General features: G+C 45.9%; 1 protein-coding gene across 2 annotated transcripts in view; it reads right to left on the bottom strand.

The window, feature by feature from the left end:
* Positions 1–310: 310 nt before the first annotated feature.
* Positions 311–26,829, bottom strand: part of ZBTB46 (zinc finger and BTB domain containing 46) — a 38,155-nt gene continuing 11,636 nt past the window's right edge. Inside the window, exons 3-5 of one of the 2 annotated variants that reach the window (XM_010219823.2) lie at positions 15,019–15,300; positions 1,433–1,608; positions 311–731 (exon numbers count right to left, since the gene is read on the bottom strand). In XM_010219823.2, coding sequence (XP_010218125.2) covers positions 345–731; positions 1,433–1,608; positions 15,019–15,300 — 845 coding nt within the window. In that variant the 3' untranslated portion in view covers positions 311–344. The remainder of the gene's footprint in view (positions 732–1,432; positions 1,609–15,018; positions 15,301–26,829) is intronic. The other variant, XM_088523541.1, reaches the window with a different exon arrangement.

Here is a 26,829-nt window from a genome sequence, read left to right as displayed (position 1 = left end):
CCAAAAGGGGAAAAAAAACAGCACAAAAGCAAAACCTCAACCCGACGACAACCACCGCGACCTGTTGTGGGCAAGGCCGGAGGCCGGGGCCCGGCCCGCGCTCGCCCGCGAGCCACCGGCCGCGCTCCCGCCCAAGGGGACGGCCAAGGAGCTCGTGTCACCCGCAGCGACACGCGCTGCTCCGGTGTCTGAGTGGTGCAGATAAGGACTTGTTTAGAAAACACAAAAATTATTTTGCACACATGGACGACAACAAGGCTACTTAGTTTTTTTCCAACATACTCCTTCCTCCCCCGCCCTCCCTTTCCCCTACAAACATCCAAACAAAACAGAACAAAAAATCCCTAAGAAATCCAGGTAAAATCCTTGTCGTTCTCCCCAGAGTTCTCCTGCTCCTGCGGAGAGTCGACATCTTTGTCGTCATCTAAAATCACGTCGTCTTGTGATATCCCCACGTCGTCTTTCCACTTTATGTCATCGTCATCTCCCATCTCTTCGTCTCCTTCCACTTTGATGTCATCCGGGTCTTCCATGTACTGGCCCTCGCCGGGGTAGAGCTCGTCGGGAGAGCCGTCGCCGCCGTTGTGATCCAGGTGGGCGGCCATGCCGCGGCCGGCGCAGTCGGCGCAGACGCCGTGGCGCCGGGAGCCGTGCTTGATGCCCACGCTGGCCGCGGACATGAACACGCGATTGCAAACCTTGCACACGTATTTCTTGTCTTTGCTGTGGACCTAGGGAAGGAGAACGAGGAGGAGAATGAACCTGGGCGGAGACGGAGCGAGAGCCGCGCGGAAGGAAGCCCCTGTCCCCCTGCCAAGGAAAAGCCCTGGAGCCTCTTCCTGGAAGGAAGGTTCTATTGCAGGGATATTTCAAGGGAGAGGGGAAAACGTGCTGACAACACCCCCCATTTCTGAGAGAGTAAAAGCCAAAAATGTTCATAAAGTTTTCCAAAAGGAAAAGCTGGAGGCCACCAGCTGATGTGACGAGGAGCATAGGCACAGACCTCAAAAGCTCCGGATCTGCAGCAGGACCAAGTGGACGGCATGGATCTGCCTCCGGGATGCGAATGCCCAAAGGCAGGAGCCAAGAGACATCCCAGGCGCGTGTCGGGCACCAGATGGCCGGGCACACATCCCAGTGGACAGGCCCATGGAAGGGGTTTTTGGGGAGAAAACAAGTAAGTCATGTTAAGATGTGTGGCCGTTTGTGACTGCAGCCCAGCTCGTCCTTTCCCCATTCCAGAAGGCTCCGGCCGCGCCAGGAGAGCGGCTGCCCGTGAGCTTGGGATGAGCAAAGGAGCGGAGGGAGATACCGGGGGATGCGGAGGCTCCGAGGAGCCCCGGGGCGGGAAGGGAAAACACAATGCTAAATCCAAGGAAGCTCCTGATCCCTTTACTCGGAACAAGCCCCCTCCGCTTCCAGCCCCGCTTACCAGCGTGTGCCGCTTCATGTGCTCGCGGCGCGTGAACTTCTTCCCGCAGATTTCGCACGGATAGGGCCTTTCTCCCGTGTGGGATCGCATGTGTCTCTTCAGGATACACTGGTGCATGGCTGAGAAGCTGCAGTAGGGGCACTTGAACTTCTTCCTGATCACTGTGAACTCGTTGACTGCAAGAGAACAAGCAGGACACACGGGTTACTCCCAGATCGTCCCGGCACGTCCCATCTTCCAGCTTAAGGTTTCACCATTGAATTATTTCACCTGGAGGTATATTCGCACCTCTGAACCACCTAAACCTTTTCTATCCATGTACTTACACAGCATGATTAAAGCTAAGAACTTAAAATACCTTCATCAAAGCAACTTTTGAAAAAACCAAGCAAATATTTAGCAATAGCCATCAACACACATTGGCTAATACTTTGTAAAGAGGAAATAAAGAAGGCTTAAAATCTGCTGCAATGTTAATTCGCTGTAATGAATTCGCCTAAATACCATCATGGGAAACTAACACAGTTGTTCTTTGTGCAAGAAGTAGCGAGCTGTGAAAAAAGGACCTGAACCGGGGGGCAAAGGGGCAGAGGGACCTGACACTTAGTGATGGAGAAGTGTAAGAACCACCTCACCATAAGGTATGTACTCCTGCAGTATTCCCAGGATGTGCAAACACTGAGGAATATCCAGAAGGAAAAGCACATCCATGCCAAACACATTCAGCAGTATCCAGCTGTCGGCTAGGCTCACCGTCATGGCATGGGCAGAGGAATACAGGAAAATGCCTAATATTAAATCGAAGCACGACCCTTGCAGGCCTCCAAACAACTCAACTGTACCCTCCTTCAGGGACCTTATCATTTTTTTAATCATATTTTGCAGCACTGGAAGATAAGGAATTTTCTGCCGTCATTCTGACACTTCGGATGCTTTTCTTCCTGCCGTCTCCTTGGAAGTTCATTGACAACAAACTCGAGGGATACAAACAGTATTGACAGCCCAAGGGGCTCCTGTGCCAGAGAACGCAGAGCGGCCGCAGGCATTTCCTCCTCCAAACAAAAACCAGAGCGCGACACGCAAAATACAGCAGGAGAAAACAGAGGATTCCCTGTTCCCTAAGGAAATCCACCCAGCATAAATTTGGAAATGATTGTCTATGTAGATGTAATTTTTATCTCCACCTTCTATAATTTTATCTCTTTCCATTAATATGTTAATTTTCCCCCAGTTGTGCCCTCATTATTGTCATTTCTCAAAACAATGCACTGTTTACATAACAAGGAGGAAAAAAAAGAAAGCAAATTCATGTTAATTATCTTAACTATGTACTGTATATGCAAATGGCTTGTTTTGGTAATGAAGCAGGGTAGGTAAGGCAGTAAAGGGAGTAGGGGGAATCCCACATCTACTATAGGTTTCTGACATACGGAATATTTTGCAAAATCTTTAGATGCTCATTCCGAAGTTACCCCCTGGAAAAGCCCTGCTAGCTGAACATCCGCCGCATGCCCTCCGTATACCACAGAAAATGCCCTGGGGAGTGAAACTGTATTCTGAAAAACAGCCCAGCTACTTTAAAAAAAGCGCCCACCCTCTTTTACAAACTCAGCACGCCGCTGTATTTGGCGTTATTTAATACTCAGTTGCGGGCTTTCGTTTCCTTCTCTTTTGAAAGTTGACTTTCTCTTGTATTTGCAATGCAGATGGAAACGTGAAAAGCACCTCGCGTTGACTCTCGTACAAAACCAGTGCAAACTGCACCGTGATGCTGCTGCTCCTGCGAAGCGGGTGGACAGAGCCCACGCTGCCCTCACGAGGAGAGCCAATAACACCAGAAATGTCGCTCTTCAACTGACCTTTTGCTCTTGTTTTCCACCAGGAAATCCAGGCAGGAGACAGAGAGCTATGAGGCTTTCAGCACAAAGAGAAAACACACCGTTTTACAGGGATTCCAAAGCGGAGCAAGCTTCCTATGTTCACTTATTGCTGGGGGGGAATAAATAAAAGAGAATTCCATAGGAAGCAGAATTACTCTTTCTCTTACTAGGAGCAAACTTTAAGCCAATGCTGGAAAAAATCTGCCAGAATTGTGCTGGAATTGTGCTTTGTTACCAACCACTGCTTTAAATGAAACTTCACGTCCACCACCTTTTAAATCAGAACAAACATTTCACCACTTGAGAAGGTCATCTTAAAGTAAAGATTATAAAAAGGGTGTTTTTTTTTTTTTCTTCTAACTCAGGATAAAATAATGCCTCAAACTCTTTAAAGTTTTTATTATATGAATTTTGTCTTAGCACTTTTTCTGGCTACTTAAAGGGAAAAAAAAATGTCACTACACAGGTACCTGGAAAAATATCCCCTTCGATCAGCAGCTTGAGTGAGATTTGATATTCCTTGCTCCGGCGCTGCTCCCGGCCTGCTCTGCAGCTGCGGCTGGTGCTTCCCGCAGACGCCGAGAGCCTCTTTGCAAAGCGGCCGTGAGAATTTTCTAGCCCAAAACAGTGGGGGGCGGAAAAAATCTACTTACTCACTCCCCTGGACCACGGCTGCAGCAGCGCTGACAGCAATGGTGAAAGCTCTTTTATTCACCTGTCAGCAAAGATTACTTACTGCAGGCAAGGGGGATTTTAAAAGGCTGCTTTAATGTGATAACACGCACGTTTGCGCCGCTTTGGGGACCTCCAGGACGACACCGCAACGCGCGAGCTGCCGGCGCCATTCCCTTTCCATGGAGCTGTTCCAATGGCCGGGGCTTTGTGCAGGCACAGTCCTGCCTCGTATCTCGCTTCTTATCTGCAAGATTTTGTGGAAACAACTGGAATATGAAAAGGCCTTTACTCCTGTGTTTGCTCCCTTCCTGGGAAAAGTGAAATCATAGGCACGGTGTTTTTTGCTGCATCTTCTCCTTTGGACATGACACTCCACCCTAGCCTATAGAGTCTGAGGCAAGGAGCCCACTTTCTCCAATGGGAAAATCCTTAGCAAATCTCAATTTTTTGATACCAAGCCATTTATGCTAGGTGTTTCCAGCCTGCTCTTGTAGCTGCTCAGGTATTAACAGCAGGCAAAACATCTGCATGCCCCAGGATCCCCATAAACCTCTTACGGCGCAGTCTAGACAAGGTAAGCAAGCTCTAAGCTGATCAGGGGAAGTCACCGGGGGTCACGGATCCCTCTCTGCTCCGTCCAAGGCCACTTCCCGGGCAGACACGTGCGGGGGACACGGCGAGAGGAGATGAGCTGCTCGGGATGCCCCTTGAACCGCCCTCGCCCCTACAATCCACCGTGGAGCAACACGACAGCCCGGCCCCCACGTCGTGGAGCAAAAGCGCTTTAGAGAAGAGCACGCCACAAAACACCCCGTTTCTGCACACCAGATGGGACCTGACCTGGCACTTCCGAAACCACCAGCTGCTTCCCACCGGTTCCTGCCCTTTGCTTATCCCTGCGGTGCCCACGAGGCAGCGCCCAACACGGGCGCAGGACCCGCTCGGTCCCCAGCTCCTGCCGCGCGGACGCTGCTCCGGATTCCTGCGCATTTACCCCGAATCAGCAGCATCATCAGAGCGTGTTCACAGGTGCACATGTGCATGCCCAACCTGCCCAGAAAGGACCACGTTTAGGTATTTTCAAACAGTTACAAACCCAACACACCATTATAATTATTTCTATTTATCAAAAGATGAAAGCCTTAAGGTCAAACAGATTCCAAAGCTGTTTCCAACACCATATTCGTAACAATTCCCGCTTACAACATCCCTCTTGCTTACTTTTGCCTGTATTCATCTTCAATCACTAGAGAATAACTTTTTCAGCTTGTATTTAAGAACAGTCAAAGAACACTTTTTGCAGTTACAGTTTTATTGAAAAGTCTTTCACCAAAAGTCAACATCTGAAAAATAACAGCATTGTAGACAAAAAAAAATGTATTGCGGGATTTTCACAGTACTGTTAAATATATATGCCTACAAGCACATATATTTAATGAGCAACATACCAACTTTGGTATAGGCATAATTTTTTGTCTAAATGACAAAGTTAAAATGTACAAACTTTTGGCCCTACATAAAAGGCTCATATTAATATTTTATAGAGCTTACGTATAGCAGCATCAAAGTCCAAGGAAATCGTTAATCAGATCACCAAGACCATTAACAGCAGTGCCATAGATAACTAGCTGCTGGTCAGGATTATATGAAGAACAGCACCAAGAAATGGAGATTATAATACAAACAATGCCATAATAAAATAAAATTAAAAAAAACCTATGTACTTAATTTCATTAAAATGTTTACAAATGATGTGCATTTAAAAAAATCAACCTGACAATGCTTGAAAAGCAGTCTTTGGTATTGTCTTCTCAAGTAACTCCGTATTTCACTGAGGTTAGTTTTTGTTAGTTTTCATGTTCTAACATCCTTCTTAAGTAAAAAAGTTACCCCCGTAAAAAAGTAAAAAGTAGCTTAAACACTATACAGTTTTGGAAATGCATTTACCGTCCCTGACTTTTAAACGAACCTTTTTAAAAAATAAGCATATATTGCAAAAATACAATTTAAAAAATGGTCTATCAACCTCTAATGAAACTCATTCACAAATTCCTTGGAATCAGAGAAAGCAAAGCGCAAACCACAACATTTGGTACATGAGAAACACTGTGGTCTAGAAGTGCGAGTGGAAGTGCTGCTATGGCAGAGCAATGGGCTCCGCTCCCGGGAGCCCCGTTTTCCCTCTGCCCTCCCTGGCACAGGGGCTGCCCAATTTGGCAACTCAACCTGTGGCTCTTGGAGCCACTTGCAAGACACGTGGGACAGCAAAGAAATGCTGGGAGAAGACAGAAAATGCCACAGTTTATCCCTATGCCCTCGTCCCTCGAGGGCAGAAACAAAACTGGACAATGTGAACGGGTAAAGCAGCAAAAAGGCAGGTGAGAGGCACCCAGAAATGATGTCACCGATGTCACCAGCTCCACGAATGTCCCCTGCGCCATTCGGAGCTCCGAACTGGGAGCAGCTCCTGGGAGCCCCAATGATGGCAGAAGGCAGCAGTGAGGGGACAAGTGGGGACAAGAACTACGCCAAACAGGGGAGCACCAGCTGCCCAGTATCCACAAACCCTTAAGGCAGCATCTCCGATTGCTGCTCCAAGTTTCCCTGAAAGCTCCAAATTTCTCCCCGAAGCTCCAAATTTCAGCAGAGTGAGTGGGGCCGCTAGGCCAGAATACTCCCATTCCCCCTATACCTGAACACAGGGCAGGAAGAACCCACAGATTCTTCTCTTTCGGCTTTCCATGGAAACAACTCCGCAAGGAATTCTCCACTGGAGACCTCAGGCTGCATAGGGCCCTTTTGGACATAATTACCTGGTTCTCATTTTGGCCTCCCTGAGATGCAATCCTATTGCCAGAGCAGTGACCTCTTCCTGAAGAAGTCACAGGACTCTCTGCACCTTGCTCTGGCTTTTCTGGTTGTGCCTAGTGTGCTAAGGAAGGCAACCCTGTAACACACAGCTGAGAAGCACCACGCTTGCAATTAGACAACAGTTACTATGACCCGGTTTGTGCGTAAATATATAGCAAGAGGCGCATGTAAATATTTAATCTCTTAAAAAAAAAATAGTAGTAAAACAGGCATTAAGGTAAGCCTTCAACCTTACAGAAACAACCACGAGTGATTTTCTGCATGCCCACAGTTCCCAGTATAGCCCCTGCTTTCTCTTTCAGCTGCCTGCATTCACAGCTTGGCTAACTTCATGCATCATTCACAACAAACTAGAGCCAGAAAATTTAGAGGACCCCTGAAAGTCACAGTCATGCTCAAGTACATTTTAAAAAGTTCTAGCATATTCCAAGATAGCACCAAATAATAAAATAAACAAACCTTGAAAAAAAATTGAAGCTCAAACAGTATATACCCTGTTGCACAAAGGCACAAGACATGGTCTGCCCCCAGCCTGTCAGAAGACATTAGAAAAGCAGCCTTTATCAACATCCCACATGGGTCCCAAAACCACCGCAGAGGGACTGGATTTCCCGAGGACGGAGCACTAGGCTGGAACTCAGACACCCGGATTCCGCTGCTGACATGTTCACAAGCTCTGGTGTGTTATTTTCCCTGCCAACATGGGGAAACACCCCATTTCTTTTATAAAGCACTTTGAGATCTACTGATAAAAAAATATTAAGGCAATAAGGACACAGTATTACCATACCAATAAAATATCCAAAGTGCCATTACATGGACGGCAACAGCATCTCTGCACACACTGCACCCTGCTGCACAGCACCTGCACCCTGTGCGTTATCACCCTCATCGGCATTTGGGAGTTACTCTTTACACTACACCTGCAGCACCTTTATTTGCAGTAGAAAAACAGTGACACATCTTGTTTTTCCTAGATTGAAAGAACTGAATGCCCAATACACACAACAGTAGCTACACATCCTCCTCATCCTGATTTTGTTCCCTGCTGTCCCAAAGCTCCAGCCCCTGCGGCTGGGCAGCGCCGGGGGAACAGGCTTTCATGTGATTCGTGAGGTTCTTCTGGGTACCAAAGCCCTTGCCACAAGAGAGGCACACGAACGTGCGCTCGCTGGAGTGCACCGACATCAGGTGCCGGTTTAAGTCCGTCTTGTCCCGAAACAGCTTGGCACAGCTGGGACACTGCATCTTCTTACAGTTGAAGTGCACTGTCTTTTGGTGCCGATCCATATTGGATTTCAGAGTGAAGCTGGCCGGGCACTTGGAGCACTGGAAGCGGGCGAGCGGCCCGGGGGCAGCGCTGTCCCCAGGGCCCGGCCGGGGACAGTCAGCGCAGTCCATGGGGACAGGGCCGGACACGGTGTGCACCAGGACGTGCTCCTTGAGGCGCTCGGCGCACTCGAACGGCCGCCTGCAGAAACCGCAGAGCAGCCTCTTGGGCAGCGCCGAGTCCTGGAAGAGGCCGTCACTGGATATGTCCGTGTCTTCAGATCTTGGAAAACTTGAATCTAGAACGGAAATGCACATACACACGTACAGATCAGTGTCTTCTGGAACAAAATAACTGGTAAAAAATATGTTTTTCACTCTGCTTACCTGAGTCAGAGTTATCAAGCTGCCAAAGCATTAAAAAACCATCGTAAGTGGCCTGCAAATGAAAAGTTTACTTAAGTTAAGGCAAGCACTTGCAAGAACGTGTCTTTGTAGTCAATGCTTAAACTCCTTTCTTATCGCTCCTTGTTTAAGGGAGGTTCATCATTACAGTGGGCAGTCTGCCTATTGGCCTTTACAAAATTCTCCCTGTCAGCAAAGCTTAGTTACTCAGGCCAAGGGAGGACAACAAATTCTGCAAGATTTGATGCGTAAAAACAGTAATCGACGTTCCTCTTTAGGTCCTTGCTAACGGTACTCAATTTTCAGTGTCACTAAGCACCTGTAGCTCCCACTCAAGCCAGTGGGAAACGTAGGATAGAAAACTTCTAGCAGATGGGAAAAAAAAGGAAAAAAAAAATCCCTCGAGCCCTATCAAAGAGAAGGAGATAAGCCATAGAAAGCAGTATGTGCTCTGCACAGGTCCCTTCAAGCAGTGCTCTCTGACACTGCCGATTCAAAGTCAAATAAAAGCCGGTTTCTCCACAAGCCCTTTGCAACGTGCCCATGTGCGGCAGATGGCAGCGCCCCACGAGGCAGAGCCCGGGGAAGGGGCTGCTGGCAGTTCTCACCGCTCGTTTTGCTCTAAGGCGGCCGCAAAGGAAAAATCTGTGTTTGCATCCACTTGTTTAATGAGGATGAAGTCTTATGCAAAATGCTCCCAATCACAAGTATTACTGAAAGCAATGGATCCTGCACTAAAGTCAGCCTGCTTCCACCCAGACTGAGATAGACCAAAGAAACCCAAATCCAAAATAACAAAAATAAGCAACAGGCAGCTGGGTGCTGCTTATGCTATTATGACTATTCTTATATACAATGTTTTTCAAAATAATGGATTTGCACCAAAAATATAAATACAATTTTCTGACTGCAAGTGCTATTAAGGTCAGGATAAAAAGGGTAAAATTAGGACAACGCCAGCTATAACCTCAACGGAGCTTTAGGTTTAAAAATAGCTGATTTTTAAAAAATAGAGGCTAAGAGATGAAGGTGTAAGATACGATGCCCTTTCAAAGATCGCTGAATTGGGGTGAATCTGACCAAGCAGGTCCCCGGTTATTTAGGGTTTGTGACTTCCCCATGACCTTACCTGGGCTGAGGAAGGCGCCTCTCCTTTTGTGGTGGCTTCTGGTGACGTGTCACCAGAGCAGCAGCTCGCGGGGGGGCTCCGCGTGGCAGCGTGTGCTGGGGGCGATGGCGCTTCCACTTGGCCATCGCATCGGCCCCTCGGTCGAGCCGGGTCGGTGCCGGGCCCTGGGGAACACAGGAAACGAATCTCACCCACGCGAACCAGCGCCAGCCGGGGGCTGTCAAAGGGCCTCGCCGAGGCGGCCGGCGGGCACGCGGCGCTCGTCTTCGGGCGGCGGGAGGCCGTGCGGACGCCGGGCTCTGTTTTGGGGGTTGTTTTTTAACGCGGCCTCCCCGGGGGAAGCGGCCGGTCCCGCGGGAGCTGCGTGCGGCGGCGCCGTCCCTCGAGGCTCCGGCGGGAAGCGCGAGGCGGCACGGACGTGCGGAGCGGCGCAGGCCTCGCGGGCGCTTCTGTGGGAAGCGCCGTCCCAAACGCACGCGTTTAATTCCTCAGTTAACACGCACACACAGGAAAGTTTATTCTCCTGCTGTTGTTCTTCAAATTTTGAAGCTTTCAAACCCAGGATTTGACCGGAGTGTTTAATATGGAACTGAGAATCCTTGATCTCAAAGTGCTTTACAAAAGACGGTTAAAAAAAAAAAAAGTATTACTGTGATTTTGTAGGCTTGACTAAGCCGTTACACCTGACAGTCACTACATCCTAAAAATCCACTGCAGTTAGAAAACGAAAACAAAATATTCATCTGATGGAAGCGGAATCACCTCCTCCTCCTTACCCCATAGCAGCAGCCAAATGGTATAATACAATATTCCCCCAGCTATGCTGATAATCAGTGACAAATCTGTATTCAAATAAAGACTGTGGCTGAGACTAGTTTTTATGCATTACAAATTGTTAATTAAGCCTTAACAAACCCCGACTGCACATTGGCATTGACCACGGATTGGAATAAAGCATCGAGCAGGTAGGCAGGCAAAAATCAGAAGCAAATATTGTAGGCTCCTATAAAATATATTTAAGGAAAACACTAAGGGAATTCATATTTAAAGTACTTTGTGCCCTAAAGCCTTTTTACTCCTGTTCCAAAAGAGTAGGATTGAAACTTTTAAGGCTACAAAAATCGCTCTTTAATGCAACTAAAATAAAAAGTCCCAAAGTTCACGCTATGTCCCAATACAGTGCGCTGGGATCTGGGTCACAATGAAGCAGTCAAGTAAAACTGCAAGCAGGTTTCTAAATATGAGCTACCCCAAACCTAACTTTTTATCAGCTATCAAAGGAAATTGTGCCCTCGCTCCACAGGCTGGGTGTTTGATCTACTTTCCTCCGCTTTGATCACAGATTGAAGCCTTGCACAACCTGAATAGATTTAACTAATTGCAATAGCAGTGTGTGAGGTTTGCTCTGCTGCTGCTCGTATTTCGCTATTATAATTTAAAGGGAGGACAACAAAGCACTGAACCCCCATAAGATGAAGACGGGAAACAATGTGAAAAAAGAGTGAATTCATCAGTATTTCTGGTTAGAAACAATAAACTAAATCATTAAAAATGAGTCAGAGAGATATACAACGCAACAAAGAGGTACAAACATCAATTTTGAAACGATAATAAATATTTATTTGGTTTCAGAACTGCAAGCATCACAAGAAGAGAAACCACATAAATGATCCATAGTTCATATGCAAGAACACAAACAGCACCTGAATTCAGGTTTTGTCTCATTCTGACTAGTAAAGTGAGCAAACAGTTTTTTCCTCCTAAATTGTGCTTGTTTTTAATGAATAATATTTTAACTTTTTAATGAGAAATTAAAGGCGCTTTCCTTCAGGCGACTTTGCATATGGAACAAGCTACGTGGGTTTAGCAGTTATCTGTATGACTAGAGGATTCTCTGTGGTTCCGAGAACTGACAGCTCAGCAGTAAAACCATTACTGAAAACAACCAGAGGGGCAAAGGTTATTACATCTCGCTTTAAATGACAACCATTCTTCCCTAGATCTTGATTTACCACGTGCAGAAATTCCATGACAAATTGAACACCTTTAACTCCCACTTGGGAGAAGTGACCACTGCATAAATATATTGCTCTAACATGGATTGCCTTCAGCGAACTGCTAGCTAAAAATAAAATATTAGCCGGTTTGCCCAAAAGAGAAGGGCTCTGTGTACCATGTAATCACTTGGACAACAAGCTGCATAGGAATTGCTTCTATAAACAGTTTTAGTTGCAATTGGGTAAACAGGAAAAGCCAAACTTAGACATATAAAGTAGTATACAACACGCTATTCTGCAAACGTGAAAGAACCCTTTAAGGCAGTCAATCATCCCAAAATCCGAAACCTTTTTGACTTTTTTTTTTTTTTTTTAATGTGAAAACAAGGATGTGAATTAACCAACTCATTTTCTAATGAGCATTAAAGTTCTCATTCTCTGGCTTATAGTTGGCAAAAACGGCTCCAAAACCCTTCAACTACAAACCCATTGAGAATTTTATCCACGCGATGCGACTGTACGTGACAACGCTACGAGGTGCAGGAGCACGAAGAGGACACACGGCACGAAGGAGCAAAGCTGCTAAACACGGGAGCGCGGCGGAAATCCGAACCAGGGCAACGACTGCCCGTACGGCACCCCGGGAATACGTGGAAAACTCCAACTATTTCTCATCCGTGAGGAATCTACAACAAGAAATGATGCGGGCCGGTACCTAACGATGCCAAGGGGGAAGTCAGTATTGCCCACGAGCAACTGGCACCTGTCTTTTTTTCCTTGCAAAATACACATGTGCTTTGGGTTTCCAACAAGCATATAAAGAAAGTCAGTTTTGAGGACAAACCATGGGATTTCACAACTTCTCCAAGCCATCTCACTGCAGGTTACCTGGGAATCATGACACCTGAATGGCAAGGCATTTCCATTTCCCCTTTTGTTTTAAATTGTTTTAAATTAGTTATTTTTAAAAATATTCATGTTTCACTACATCATGGTAATAAAGTGATGTTCATGGAAAAAATACTCTTCTGTGCTCTGTTTCCATTAACTGAGCGTTAAGTAATTTCACACCTCACGTTATCGTTACAAGATACAGTGAATTAGAAAACAGGGCACAATGTAAAATGAAAACCTTGGGGTAACCTCTATTAACTTTCACAACAATAAGAGCTATGCGAAAGGAAAATTAAAATTTGGAATGTATGCGGTAACTTTCAAAGTTATTCTTTAAATTAGTGCATTTCCTTTGCAACTCAGACAGACGGGAACGACCACACTGCTCTTTTGTTTTTTAAAAGAGAGTCCTGTTTACTGGGCTTCTGCCCTGCTCCCTCCCCTTTGATTTTTTTTATATAACCCAGGAGTTCAAATGACTCAACATCCTCAAATTGTGTTTGTAGAAAAAGTGAAAAACACCTTCAAAGCTAGCACCAACCCAGGCAGTGCTCTCAGACCTCCACAATGTCATCACTTGCTTTACTGGTATTTTCTACATGGAAAATTTCTATCAAATTCCTTGTCCTTCCGTATTTCACAGTGACCACAAAACACCCTCTTATATTAGAGTATCTTCTCCAAGTGAAGATGCCCATTTCATCTGTAGAAGGATTCTCTTATCGGCTACAAACCGTAACCCCCTTTTGGCTGTGAAACCCCCAGACCAAAGACCAACCTTGTCCCAGTAATTCACTTTTCCAGAAAGACGAGGTAACTGGAGCTTAGTGGAATGAAACTCATACAACAGTGAAAGGACACGGAAACAGGGACCTCAAAGAGAGACTGGAAGGGAACTCCTGAGTCACCACATCCATTGATGATCTATCATCTACCCTGTTTATAAATCTATCAAACTTCATTTTAAACCTAGTTGGTCTTTTGCCTACACCATGTCTGTTCCAGAACCTCATTTCTCAGCTCGTTAGACACCCTCTAATTCCTAGCTTTAATTTATGACTGCTTTCTACACATTTGTCTTTATGCCAAGTGGTCCTCCGGCGTACAAGTAAAATCCCAAATCCCCACACCAAGATGATGGTTAGAGCGCAATCCAATCATTATTCCAGTTTATCACGACACAAGATGAAACCACTAATTTCATCAGTCACGAACCAGAGATCCCAACGTCCTGCGCATAAATCACAAGGTCCCTCGGCTCGTGGCACCCACGAGCCGCGTGCCAGCGGGGACACCCCTTCCGCGGCACCCACACCGGGTGATCCAGCGCCCACGGAGCATCTCGGCTATTTCATTGCAATGACGGATTTCTCTTAGCTTAGAACCATCTAAATCTGATTTAATTGGAGATTATTCAATACGTAAACTACTGCGGAGAGAGGAACGCTGCTTTAACACCTCCCTCCCCTCCCCAGGATTTACATTGCACAAGAAGGTACCAAACTGTTGAGTTTTCTTTTTCTTTCTAAACCAGGCAGATTTTTAAAAAATCCACTGTTAAGATACGAGAAAGGAGAAGACCTACCAAGACTGACATTATGCTGTGTAGTTATCTCCCTTGTCATACAACCCGAGCGACCACTAAGTAAAAGTATTTTTTTCTGCCGTTAAAGGAAATAAAGATAATAGATATCTTAAGTGAACTTTTCATTCTATTTCCGCATATCTCTTAGATTAAACCTTTTTGCCTGAAAATGAACATGAGATACCCAGCAATCTGTTCTGTGTCATGTCACAAACTGTCCTACATATTCATGTTCTCATTTTGAAATAATTTCAAATACAACATTTCCAGGGTTATTTTTGTGCAGCACAGAATCCAACAACTTTACAGTCACAATGAAGAAGCTATGTAAGCGTGCTGAAAAATAAGCTATGCTGGAACAGAACAGCCGTGTCCAATCGGTCAGCAGTAGTGAAAAACTCATTCCCAAAATGAATCCAGCAAAAGGTCCAGCAAAGCCAAACCTGCTCATGACTTAAAGGAGCCTAAAAGTAGACATTAAGAAGCAAAGATTGCAGGATTCACAAAATCATAACTGCTTTTAGGATTATAGGAGCATCAGTGAGGCAACAGACACTTCATATTAGTCAATTTTGGATTCAAAGCCTCTACGGCAACTTTTTGAACTGAATTGACTTGAAGGGTGGTTTGCACCTATGATTTTGCAAGCAGGTAAAACAAATTTGTTGATAAATGCTACGTTTATGTATGCTACACACCTCCATTTACGTCTTCCACAGTTGCACCAATAACAGACACAGGTTTCCAAACTACGAGTGACTAAGCAGTGACTAAAACAGTTAAGGAACAACACAGCAGATCACGACCTGTGTTTTCTTCTCACTAATGGTTTCACTTAAAGCATCAGTAAGCAAAAAATATTAAAAAAACCACACACTTACGGGATAAGGAATGCGTGCCTTTGGGCAAGTACTCAAAGAGCAGGGAACTATCCTCTCCCAGCACGTCGGCTTTCAGAGACAGCAAACTGTTCTTACTCATGAGCGCGGCGCGCAGGTTGGCGACGGCGGCGGCCTGCAGCGCGTCCTCCTTCTCCGGCGTCAGCGGCTGCGACAGGTAGGAGGCTTCGCCGGGCAGCAGCGCCTCGTCCGCGGCGCCGTAGGGCTCCGAGCGCTCCCCGCGGCTGTCCGAGCTGCTGGGCTCGGCCACGGCCACGTCGGCACCTGCGCCAAGAGAGACATCGTCAGGGAGCCCGGGCACCGCCGCGCCATCGCCACCCTCTTGTCACGAAAGTCCTGAGGTGAACGGGGCCTTTTACAGGCTCCATTGCCACCCGGGCACCTCTGGGTCATCGTCACCCTCTTTTCATGAACCTCCAGAGACAAACGTGGCCTTTTACAGGCTCCACCACCACCACCTGGGACCCTCTGGGTCGTCGCCACCCTCTTTTCATGAAACTCCAGAGACAAATGTGGCTTTTTACAGGCTCCATTGCCACCTGAGTACCTCTGGTCACCCTCTTTTCATGAAACTCCAGAGATGAATGTGGCCTTTTACAGGCTCCATTGCCACCCGGGCACCTCTGGGTCATCGTCACCCTCTTTTCATGAACCTCCAGAGACAAACATGGCCTTTTACAGGCTCCTTCACCACCTGGAACCCTCTGGTCGCCCTCTTTTCACGAAACTCCAGAGATGAATGGGACCTTTTACAGGCTCCATTGCCACCCGGGCACCTCTGGGTCATTGTCACCCTCTTTTCATGAAACTCCAGACATGAATGTGGCCTTTTACAGGCTCCACATTAGGTAATGCATCTTCTCCCAGACCGAGAGGTGCACACAAATCCGCAACCAATAACTGAAATGTATACAAATACATATATACACGCATAACTTATTTATTCATTTTGAACTACTACAGGAACCTCCCTGATGTCTTGTATCAATTGCTTAGGATAACGTGATGGTACTGAATTACTTTCAGTCACTTAAGTGCTTTTCCTTAACTTTACTCTGATGGCACTAAGTTTTCACGCTTGCATTCCTTCCCCGTGAGGAAGGTTAAAATGAAAGAAAATCCAGAGATCAACTGCCTATAACAGGACACATTTTTCTACAGTGGCTCCTCAGCGCTGATCCGCTGGAGGGAAGGAAGGATGGATGGCACAATTCACTGGATTATAGCATTCAGAAATTCCAAAAGCAGGGCAAAACATCAATTTGCACAATCTCATTAAAAATGCTGAAGAGGACACTAGTGCAGGCCTCTCTCCTGCAAGCAGAACGGCTGCTCAAGGCAGATTTAATCTCCCTTGACCGCTGGTGGCAGCCACAAGATGAAGCCCAAGGCTCTCGACGTGCCAGCGGAGGCCGTATCAGACTCAGCGCATCTCCTAGCCCCAAGTGCAAAGTGCTCGAGCTCCCTTAACACATTCACATTTATTTTACTAAATCATCCCCTGCTGCGTGTACAGAGGTTCGTTACAGCTTGCAGTTAACTTTTGCTGCTTTCACTAGAAAAAAAAGAAAAGCCTAAAGCAAATAGCAAGGAAAACAGGGATCGCTAGAGCGCACTCCTACACGGGGGAGATTTAGGCAATATTCAAGGTTGGGGACTACAAACGCGATAGCAGCATCTATATGAACAGTCACAGATCGTCCCTCTTTGAAGTTATTTTCCCTCCTCCATCTGTGTTTTGTTTGTGTAATCTTATCAGTTTTATTAAATCTTAGCCAAGCGGAAGAACATTTTAATTGCTTTGAATTTCTGCATATTTTGTCACGCTTCTATTACAGTGCAAACAGTTAACAGGTATATGCATTTTTTTTTTTTTAATAGGAAAGACACCGAAGTTTGTTTTTAAAACAAACACTTCTGCATAAAGAGAAATCACCAGAGGTCAAAAAAAAAAAAAAAAAAAAAAAAAAAAAAAAAACAGCTGTTCCAAGAGGTGGTAAGGAAAGGAAATTCAAGCCCATTAAAATGGTAATTTATCAAACAGCTTCATCAAAGGCAGGGCAGTGCTAACTGCCATTCCGCTGCTCCTCCATCCACTCGGCAAAACAGGGCAAATAATCCAGGCCAGAGAGGGTGTTTGTCAACAAAATGGTGTTGCCAAAGAGCTGGGCAGTAAATCACCTTGGGCTTCCTCGCTCGGGTCTGCAGAGCCAATTGCAGCTGCTGATTGACAGTTGCCAGAATCCGCGGCTGCCTCCTGCACATAAACACTAATTGCTAAAACACATGCAGATTAATTGTAACCACAACATGACATTAAATGTTCCTCAAAAGCCAAGATTAGAGGCAGACAGTGAAACAGAGGCTTTAGAGCTTGAAGTATTTATAGCTGAAGTAACCTAATCAAATACACATTAAGGCAAAATAAATATCCACTTAGTCACATAATTGCCGAAATACTCTCAGTACACCAAAACCCAAAAACACTTCAAGTTCCTCTTCACGAAGCCTCCAAAACCACTTCTCTTTTCTCTAGGATGAAGCTTCTTTAACAAGATTTAGGCCAAGAATGACATGAATCAGAAGCATCCATTACTGCCCAGTAATCTAAATTGTTTATCAGGATGCTTCACAAGTACATAAACCAAGATGCAGTAAATGCACTATTTTGTAATTATTCAAGGCAACCGGTCAGGCGGCAAGCCCAAAATCTTTGTCTATATCTTATATTGTTCATTTTTTTTAAACCACCATGACAATCCCCTTTATTGTATGGGCTCCAGGCGCTAGGCCTGGAAATCCTGATCAGGGCAGCAAGTTAAATATGGGATTAATGCTGATCAAAAAACTGAGCTCATTAGTCTCTTCAGCAAATAATTATTTGGCAGTTATTTTATTACACCAGCCTACTTTATACTGAAGCTTTAGAAAAATCTGTATTAGTTTATTCACTCAGATTTTTTTTTTTTAATAAAACACAGAGTCTATTTTTTTACAGTTTTGGCAATAGTATTTGCCATGCATCCCTGAAACTGTGAAAGCAACATTTAAATAGTGAAGTTATTTACACATAAAAGCCTAATATAAAAGGACTATAGGAAGGCCAATAAGGGGGAGCTCCCCTGCTCAGCGGGGTGACAAAACGTCCTTCCTTGGTTGCGGCAGCGAGCAGGGAGCCTTCAGCAGAGCCACCACCACAAAGGGGCCTTTTGGCAGGGGGACAACCCAACACCCCACAAGGCAGAGGTGGCCGTCGTGCGGGAAATTACACCTGGGCAAAATAAAACCCAACTGGGAGTTAGGAGAGACAGAGAATTGGCTGCCTTGGCTGCATTTTGTGAGGTCCTAATCCAGATTAGGAGTATCACTTTTATCACAAAAAAAAAAACCTAAGACACAAGTATTTAATTTGTGCTTATACTGCTAATTAGAGGCAAAGTAACAGGTTGAAAATCATTTAGATATGCCACCGCAATTTCAAAAATATAATGCTACTCATATAACACCAGTATAAGAGATTTGATATCGGAAATGGCGATTAAGACAAAAAATCTTTATGTCTAGTCACTGCTGTCTTTAAAGAGTTTCACAACATGGCTCCATGTTCCTATCAAATCACTCTCCATAGGAAGCTATGGATGTGGCAGGTCCGCACACCGACCGCCTTTCCTGGATCCAAGTCGGGAGCTACTCGAGCCATTCCATGATCCAGCACCAGGCAGACAGACAGTTCTGGGTCACGTAAAAACAAGGCTGCAGAACAACGTGGGTGTCAATGTGGCTGAGGACACATTGCAGAGTCACCGGGGCTGCTGGGCCACCAGTCACGTTGCTTTAGGCCGCGATACGTTATCCCAGCTAAATAACCCTTCCCAAGGATTCACCGTGTACCCAGGGTTTCAAAACATTCTGTTTTGAATCTAAGATTTAAATTTATTGCTGCAATAAAAAGAACAAGACCAGAAAGCATGTTAGAGTGCTCACAAGTAGTGAATCAAATGAAATATTTAATTCGGCCGTGGGAGCTGAATGTGTAATAATATACATATGTGCTTTAAAACCCACTTCGGTCAACCACACTGTATCACTACGAGGTCACTATTGATAACAAGTTCCCATTTCCTTTTCTTCTTTTTCTTTCTTCTTTTTTTTTTGTTTCTTCTTTTTTGTAATGAAGTTGCACTATTCAAAACTGAAGTCAATACTACTAGTCCCTTGGGAAGAGCTATGACAAAAATAAAGGTGACGCAGCTTACTAAAAATACGTGAATGAAACTTTAAACTTCATAAACTATTTCCCAATATCTAGAAGAAAACTGTCAGCAGAAGCATTAAACCTAGTCAAATGGCTGAAATACAGCTCTCAAAGACCACCTAGTTCAGGAAAATCGCTTCTCCTTTTTGAATCCATTTGAGTGCATAAAGGAATTCCTTTAAGGCACAGAATAGTTTTTTGTTGCATCCGCTTTCCCTGCTGCAGCCTTTTCTCCTTGCTCCAGCTCACACTTACACCTCCTCTGAGCCTCCTTCTGACTCTATGATCTCGTTTGCACCGTGTTTTATCTTCTGAGTCTATCCCCAGTGACACTCGTCCCTTCTCCGTTCTTCTCTAATTTTTCTTTCCTACTTCAACTGTTATTCCTGCTCTCTCATACGCAAAGTCGAATATTTTCTAGAAATCTGCACAAAGGACTAATCCCATTGACCAAGGAGAAGGGGATGAGTAGAAGTCCAACACGATCAACTATTCCAGCTGCAGTACTGAAAGCAGAAACAAGCTCTTCCCCAATAGCCTAAGGGAACGTTTTGCTAAGTCGCTGTTCCTAAATATTGTTCTTTTCACTGCAGCCTCAAGGTGAAAGGAAATCCAAGCCCGTCATCTTCTCTTCAAAGCCCCTTCCCGCCTGGCGGAAGCGCAAAGCGGCCCCGCTTTCCCGCTGCTTCCCGAGCTCGCCAGGGATCGAGGCCGCCCAACAACTGCCCTCCAAATCCAAGTGATTCCAGCGCGGGGAGGCCGAGGGAGCCAGCCAGCAAACGCAGCAGTCCTTGAAGGGACGACAGCAGCGTTTAGCTCCCCGTCTGCAGCCCAAGCTTTGGCTGGACGCTGTAGGCTTTCTCTGTCACCCTGGGAAACTTAGCAAGGTTTTTAGGAAGCCAAACCCGGCCTCAGCGCTGCCTGAATTCCATGCTTTTCCCTAAAGCGTTAGCCGTTGCGCCTGGCTGACCTTGCTAAACTGGAGGTTATCACTGCTCAGCACCTGCAACCAGCTCCTCCGATCTTCACAGGTCCCTCTACTTACAACCTGTAAAGGCAACGAGGATCCAAGACACCCTTTGGGCTTCCTAATCCCTCCTGCCACAAGAAGCATCCCTATCCCTTCCGCAAAGTCCTCCTCGCACACAGCAGCCTCCAGCCCCTGCCGCTGCCTCTGCCAGGCTTGTTGGAGCCCGCACCAGGGATTTCAAAACAGGACTAACACTGCAAGGGTGATCTTGACTCCCTCAGCGTGAGGGAGTCACGCTCCCTCAGCGTGTGGGTCCTTGCTGCTGCAAGGACCCACAGACTCACGTCCAGCTTGTTGTCACTAGAACCCGTTTTCTGCAAAGCTGCCTCCTTGCTGGCTGCCAACCTGTCCTGGTGCCCAGGGTTATCCTGTCCCACCCTCGGGACTTCCCACTCGTCTCCGTTGAACTCCTGCTGTTCCTGGCCCCCGCGCTCTCTGCGGATGCTCCTCCCAGGCCGGTGTCAACCAAGGACTTGCGGAGGGGCCGCTCCATGCCGGGCTCCGGACTGCGAATGAACAAGTAAGTGATATTGCCCCGGGGTCTCCCTGGGATGGATGTGGCATCCGGGGGAGTTGTTTAGGGACCGCTTCCCACGAGCGTTGCATAACTTGGAGCACGTTGGCAAACGTAGTATTTTGTTTGCAGGGACTAGGTGCCAACGTTAGCAACTTCTTCCCCTCAAATGCTCATTCCTACATCTTCCCCTGCTGCTCCCTCAGTTCTACCAAGACTGTACGCATGGGGCAAGGTGAACTGGAGACCAGAACTGATATGTGTTAAAAATAAACTAGTTCATAAAAAAATAAAACTGTTATTTTTAGGCCCGGTTCAGTTCTCCAATCCGGGTCACTGCTTGGTTATTCAACCATTTGCACCGGAACAGCCACAGGAGAGCGTGGGGGTGGAAATAACAGAGCAGGAAAGTGGGAGCCACCCAAACTGGGCATTTCTTCCAAGGACACTGCGAAATTATGGCCCCAGCTGAACGCTTCTGGGAAGAGCTCAGAGGATTCAAAGGCTTCTGCATTTCTGGGGTTCTCCTGCTTGCTGGTGTGAAGCATCTCAACAGATCTGTCTCACAGTGGATTTCGCTTAAAACTTCATGGATGTTTCTTACATAAGCCTAGGAAAGCTCAGCTCAATATCCTTAGGTGAGTAAGATTGCAATCATTTACAAACTTAAGAGAAAAGAAAACATCACACAATATTTAAATAGAGAATCAATATCCTTAATTATATTAGTTTTGATTAGAATTCTTTTTCCTAACTTAATACACACACGGATATAATGTATTGTGTGGAAAATCTCGCTGTCAAGAACTGAATGTCCAAAAGGAGACAGAGGAGTCCTAAAACTTTATTCGAATAAAGGAAGAGTCCACCGGGCATATCCCTGTGGGGTCTCTCCAATTGCTGGGGGACGCAGCCCCCCTTTTATCCTAATTTCCCGACCAAGGGACGCCCTCTCCTTTTCCCCATTGCCAAGGTACTCAGAAGTTACAGCCTTCCCGGCCGCCTACACCCAACTCCGGCCTCCCGCCATCTGTTCTCACCTGAGCTCACCAACTCCTTTGTCCCCTTGCTGAAGAATGTGGGGCAATTGCCCTATTTCCCTCCTTTGTAAAGGCCCCATCTCCTTGCAGATGGCTCTTTTTGTCCTTCTCGGCTCATGGCTCCACTCAGTCTCCCCTCCCTTTGTCCTGCTCTTCAGCCAAACTGTGGAGAAACCCCCTCATTGATGAATACAGAAACTTGAGCATTCTGCTCAGTGTGGAATGCAGACTAAGCTTGGAAAAACTTATTAGACAAACATACACATTTAACCAAACCATTTATCCTCCGGTAAAACCCCGTCACAGTAAAATGTCTTAAGAGGGTCCTCACGGGAGCCAAAACGTTATTCCCTTAGGACTACGCTGCCTCCCTCCCACGCTCTGCGCGTTGGAGCGGTTCTGCCGAAGCTGCTGCCGTGAGGTTCGAGCGCGGCGACCCGCGCCGTCTGCGGGGAGTCATTCACTGAAAGAGCAGCTTGCACAAGCCTGCGAGTTTCACAGGGTGTCGGCTGTTTCTGGAAGGCACAAGGGGAAATCTGTTGAACTTGGTAGACCAAACCACCCATTCAGTCTGTCTTGCTTGTAACCCCAGGAGGCTTCGATGATCTTTTGCACAATCTCTATGAGCGCATGCAGAGGTGGGTCCTTAAAAAAGGAGTTTGAAGTCCCTGTCAACTGCACGGTAGCACTCATAATATAGGCTTGAATACAACCTGCAAGCCTACAACCATGCAGTATTAACAACGTACATATTGCCTATAGCAACAGAAACATTTCTCTTCCATTTCTAGAACAGTATTTCTAAAATGAAGCAGGTTAGTTCAACACTCTACCAGGTAACTGAAACAATAACAACAAAAAGAGTTTTTCTTATTCCAACAATACCTGTTTTCCTGCCAAAAACATCAGCTCTGCAGATCCTTGCCTGCGGTCTGCAAGAGCCAGAGGTCCCAGCCCAAATCCCAGCTACCTGTTAGTGATCCCAACTAAACTTCATGTAGGACAAGGAAGACCTTATGAGTGAACCCATCTTCCCTACAAAAGAGTATCCAACAAAAGACACTTTAACAGAAGAGCCACCTTTAAAGAAGGCAAGAAGGGTTAATTTTTTACAAGTTTATTATTCTCATTTACAAAAGTCTCAAAAAGAATTATGGGGTCATTGTAGGAGCAGAAGCAAGTGGCCAGGGTATTTCTACCCCAAATTAATCCTGCTCTTTTAGATCTCAAAAATATTCAGATACTTCAGATATCCTATCACTTAAAAACAAAGAAACAAGAAGCCCTGATGCCCATCCTAAGCTTAACCTCTCTTTGCTGGTTTCATAACTCACTCAGCAAAAGGACCGATTCCTCCTAGGCTGTTTTTCCATACAGAGACCATCTCCTTCTGGCCATCGGTATGTGAATGAGGCACAAACATGAGGCACACTTCAGTAAGAGCATTAAATGATACAAACACTAGCGCTCAATATACGACAGGATGTTGAGCTGTTGTAACCTTTTGACATCTTCTACAACAAATATTTGCTTTTTGAGACAACCGTCGGCAAATCTGAGACCATTACAAAAATCAAATCTGAGACCATTACAGCAAAGTTAGAGGCAGGGTCTCTGAATCAAAAAAGAAAACTGAAAAAATAAACTCCTGCTTAATCTATTTGGACACATATGAAGAACTTTATATAGGAAAGTGAAAGTCCCCGGTACCACAGTCGATCAGAGACTTTTTCAAAATTCTAAAAACTTCCCGACTTCTCATAACTTATAAATTCAGTAAAGAAATAAGCGGAATGCTCAAGTTTCTGTATTCATCAATGAGGGGGTTTCTCCACAGTTTGGCTGAAGAGCAGGACAAAGGGAGGGGAGACTGAGTGGAGCCATGAGCCGAGAAGGACAAAAAGAGCCATCTGCAAGGAGATGGGGCCTTTACAAAGGAGGGAAACAGGGCAATTCCCCCACATTCTTCAGCAAGGGGGACAAAGGAGTTGGTGAGCTCAGGTGAGAACAGATGGCGGGAGGCCGGAGTTGGGTGTAGGCGGCCGGGAAGGCTGTAACTTCTGAGTACCTTGGCCAAGGGGGAAAAGGAGAGGGCGTCCCTCGGTCGGGAAATTAGGATAAAAGGGGGGCTGCGTCCCCCAGCAATTGGAGAGACCCCACAGGGATATGCCCGGTGGACTCTCCCTTTATTCGTTTTAGGACTCCTCTGTCTCCTTTTTGGACATTCAGTTCTTGACAGCGAGATTTTCCGCACAGAAACAAACAAAAAAAAGTAATTTTTGAGAAGATACCTGTCAAGAAAAGACCAATATAACATTTGCACAAGTAGGAAAAAAAAGAAAAAGGGGGGGACAAGGGACTTGAGAAGGGAAACGCCTCTGATCTCTAGAGTTAAAACAGCTTAACAGAATCAGGGCTGTTACCATAGGGAGGAGGAAGAGGAGGAGGAGGAGGAGAGCTTTGGAGCCTAGGGAAACTGGAATGCAGGGTGGGGAAAGGAAACAGGCCCAGAGCTTTGAGCTAAAGCTGGTTTAGGGTGGGACCATTTTAAAGCCAGGGTGTAGCCAGGGAATAAGTGCCTGGGTCTAAAGCCATGATTTTACTTCCCAGACTTGAAAATAACCTGACCTAACCCTTTAATAACACAAATGTGAAACAGTTATTCACTGTGAAGAGTGCACCTTAATAATCTCCCTAGCCCTTAACTGCAGTGAGGGGGAAAAGGAGGATTCTCCACGGAGCGGCCGGGGCAGGAGGTTGCAGCAAACTCAGCGTACGCAGAGGTCTTCGCTGCAGCCAGCAGCGACTTGTGCACAGCAAAGAGGATGCAGCAGGAGAGAGCAGCAAAGAGCCTAGAAACCCGGGCAGCCTCCGGAGCCAGCGGAATGCAGCACGCGGCTAAGCCGATTCCGGCACCGAGAAGGAATCCTGGGGGTGGCATCGGGGCACGGAGCCGTAGCCCCTCCGGCTCTGCCTTCCCAGGGAAGGCTGCCCTCGCCTACTGCTAAGGAGGGGGAATTACTTCCCAGTTTGGGAATATCATGAAAAGCCACTCAGCAAAAGTGAAGCCAGCTATAATGCCTTGAGCCAAAACTATGATTTCACCAGAAACAGGGGAAATGTAGTGGTTATGTTACTTTTCAAGGTGGTAGGATACTTGGAATTTTCTAATACTTATTCCAAAAAAATCCAATACTTTTACAAGCAGCTGAACATTTTTGGTAATTTTTTTTTTTAGTTATTGTTTTGTTGCACAAAGGAGACGTGCTAGAAAGGCAACTTCAAACACTCTGGAGTAAACTCTACATACACATTCCACATTCTCCTGTATGTTCCCTTCATAGGAAGGCACCAACACGCCAAAACTCAAAGACATTCTCCGACTGCCACATAAACACCCCACGTGGAAGTCGGAAACCAGTTCAAATCCAGCTCTTCTCCAGCTAACAGGGATCAGAGTCCCTATCCAAGGGACCTAAAGTGCAGCTATACCTTCAGACACAACGCACAGCATCTGGCTGCTCTTGAGAAGTCGAGGCATAGAGCAACCAGAACCAGAAAACGGAGCCCAACGCAGGTTTCGTTATTTATTTAGAAGCCTACAAGAGCGATCAACAATAGGAAGCTGCTGCTGATACAAGTTACTCCTGTATTAAGGTTTTAAGAACTTTAGAAGCCTATAAAAGCGTTTATCATTATGGAAAGCCAGAAGATTATACAAGTTTTGCAAAAAAAACTTAAAGAGCTGCTTAAATAACTGGCTCCTGAATACAAACAAGGACACTCATTTTTTTCCTCTTCTAATTATTCAAGGCATTTATTCCACTACATGGAATAAAACACTTGAGAAATCTATCACAGCAGAAACAAAACAAATTTCAGTGTTAAAAAGAAAACAAGTTAGACAGCTAGGAAACTGAGGTTAAGAAATGGTTTTGCAGTAACTTAATTTCCTCAACGACTTCTATTGAAAACAGATTTTACTGCACAGTAGCCTGAATGCAGAAACCACCAAGCAGCAGATGATTCACCAAGTAATGAACTGGCTGAATCTGCTCACCGAGCACCTGGGGACACGGCGCAGGTCCCTGCCACTTCTGAGAGTCACCACAAAACACGCTGTAAAAAGGAGTTGCACAAAGGGGTGGGTAACCCCCAACTTCCTAAGGGGGCAGGAAAAAAACCGGTCCTTGCAACAAGTGACAAAGCTGCAAAAATGCCATGCTCTAATTTACCTCTAAAGACAGTGGGGATTTGAAGATCCCCATAGAAAAGTGGAGGGGATACAGGAAGAAATAAGACTTTTTTTTGCTCAGAAAAAAGACTTTTTCACAAGCACAGAGTGCTAGGAAAAGGCAGTTTCATTTACCTGAGCTCAGAGAGGTCCCTGGGCCTCCCCTGCACAAACAGAGCTGAGAGTTCAGCTAGACAGGGCTCCTCCTGCCCCTCCAGCAGGAGGGTTTCAAATCACGTCCCGCTAAGTCACTACACGTAACCAAAGGAGCACGAGGAGTTCCGGAATTGCGGCATCTTCTGAAGTGACAGCTCTGATTCATTCATTTCATTCCATAGCCAACTGGCACAAAAACCACTTGCAGCTTCTGGGTACAACATTCGAAGACGTGTGGGAGCAATTCCTTAGAAATAAATTCCTGAATCATAACTATGCTTGACATAAAACATTAATAAAAACCATCAATAAATTCCTCAATAGACAGTCCCCCTCCACACACACACTGGGACCAACAGAACCTTCCACTACAGAAAGAAGCAAAGAAAATGCAACGTTTTGCTAGTTTAACCACTCTTCCAGTGAAGACAACTCTTCCTTTCACTGGAACTTTTGTAATTTTGTAATCCCGTAGAAAGTTTAACTAATGTTATTGGAATAGCAACCATTCCAATGGTTACTATTGTGGGCAGGGGGAAGATGCTCAAAACTAGAGACTTAATT

The sequence above is a fragment of the Tinamus guttatus genome, unplaced genomic scaffold (genome assembly GCF_059628265.1).
Source record: "Tinamus guttatus ecotype Peru unplaced genomic scaffold, ASM5962826v1 Tinamus_guttatus_pri_ptg000194l, whole genome shotgun sequence".
In the NCBI taxonomy this organism is placed as follows: Eukaryota; Metazoa; Chordata; class Aves; order Tinamiformes; family Tinamidae; genus Tinamus; species Tinamus guttatus.
The sequence above is the reverse complement of the archived record's forward strand: the minus strand, read 5'-3'. Positions and strand labels throughout refer to the sequence as shown.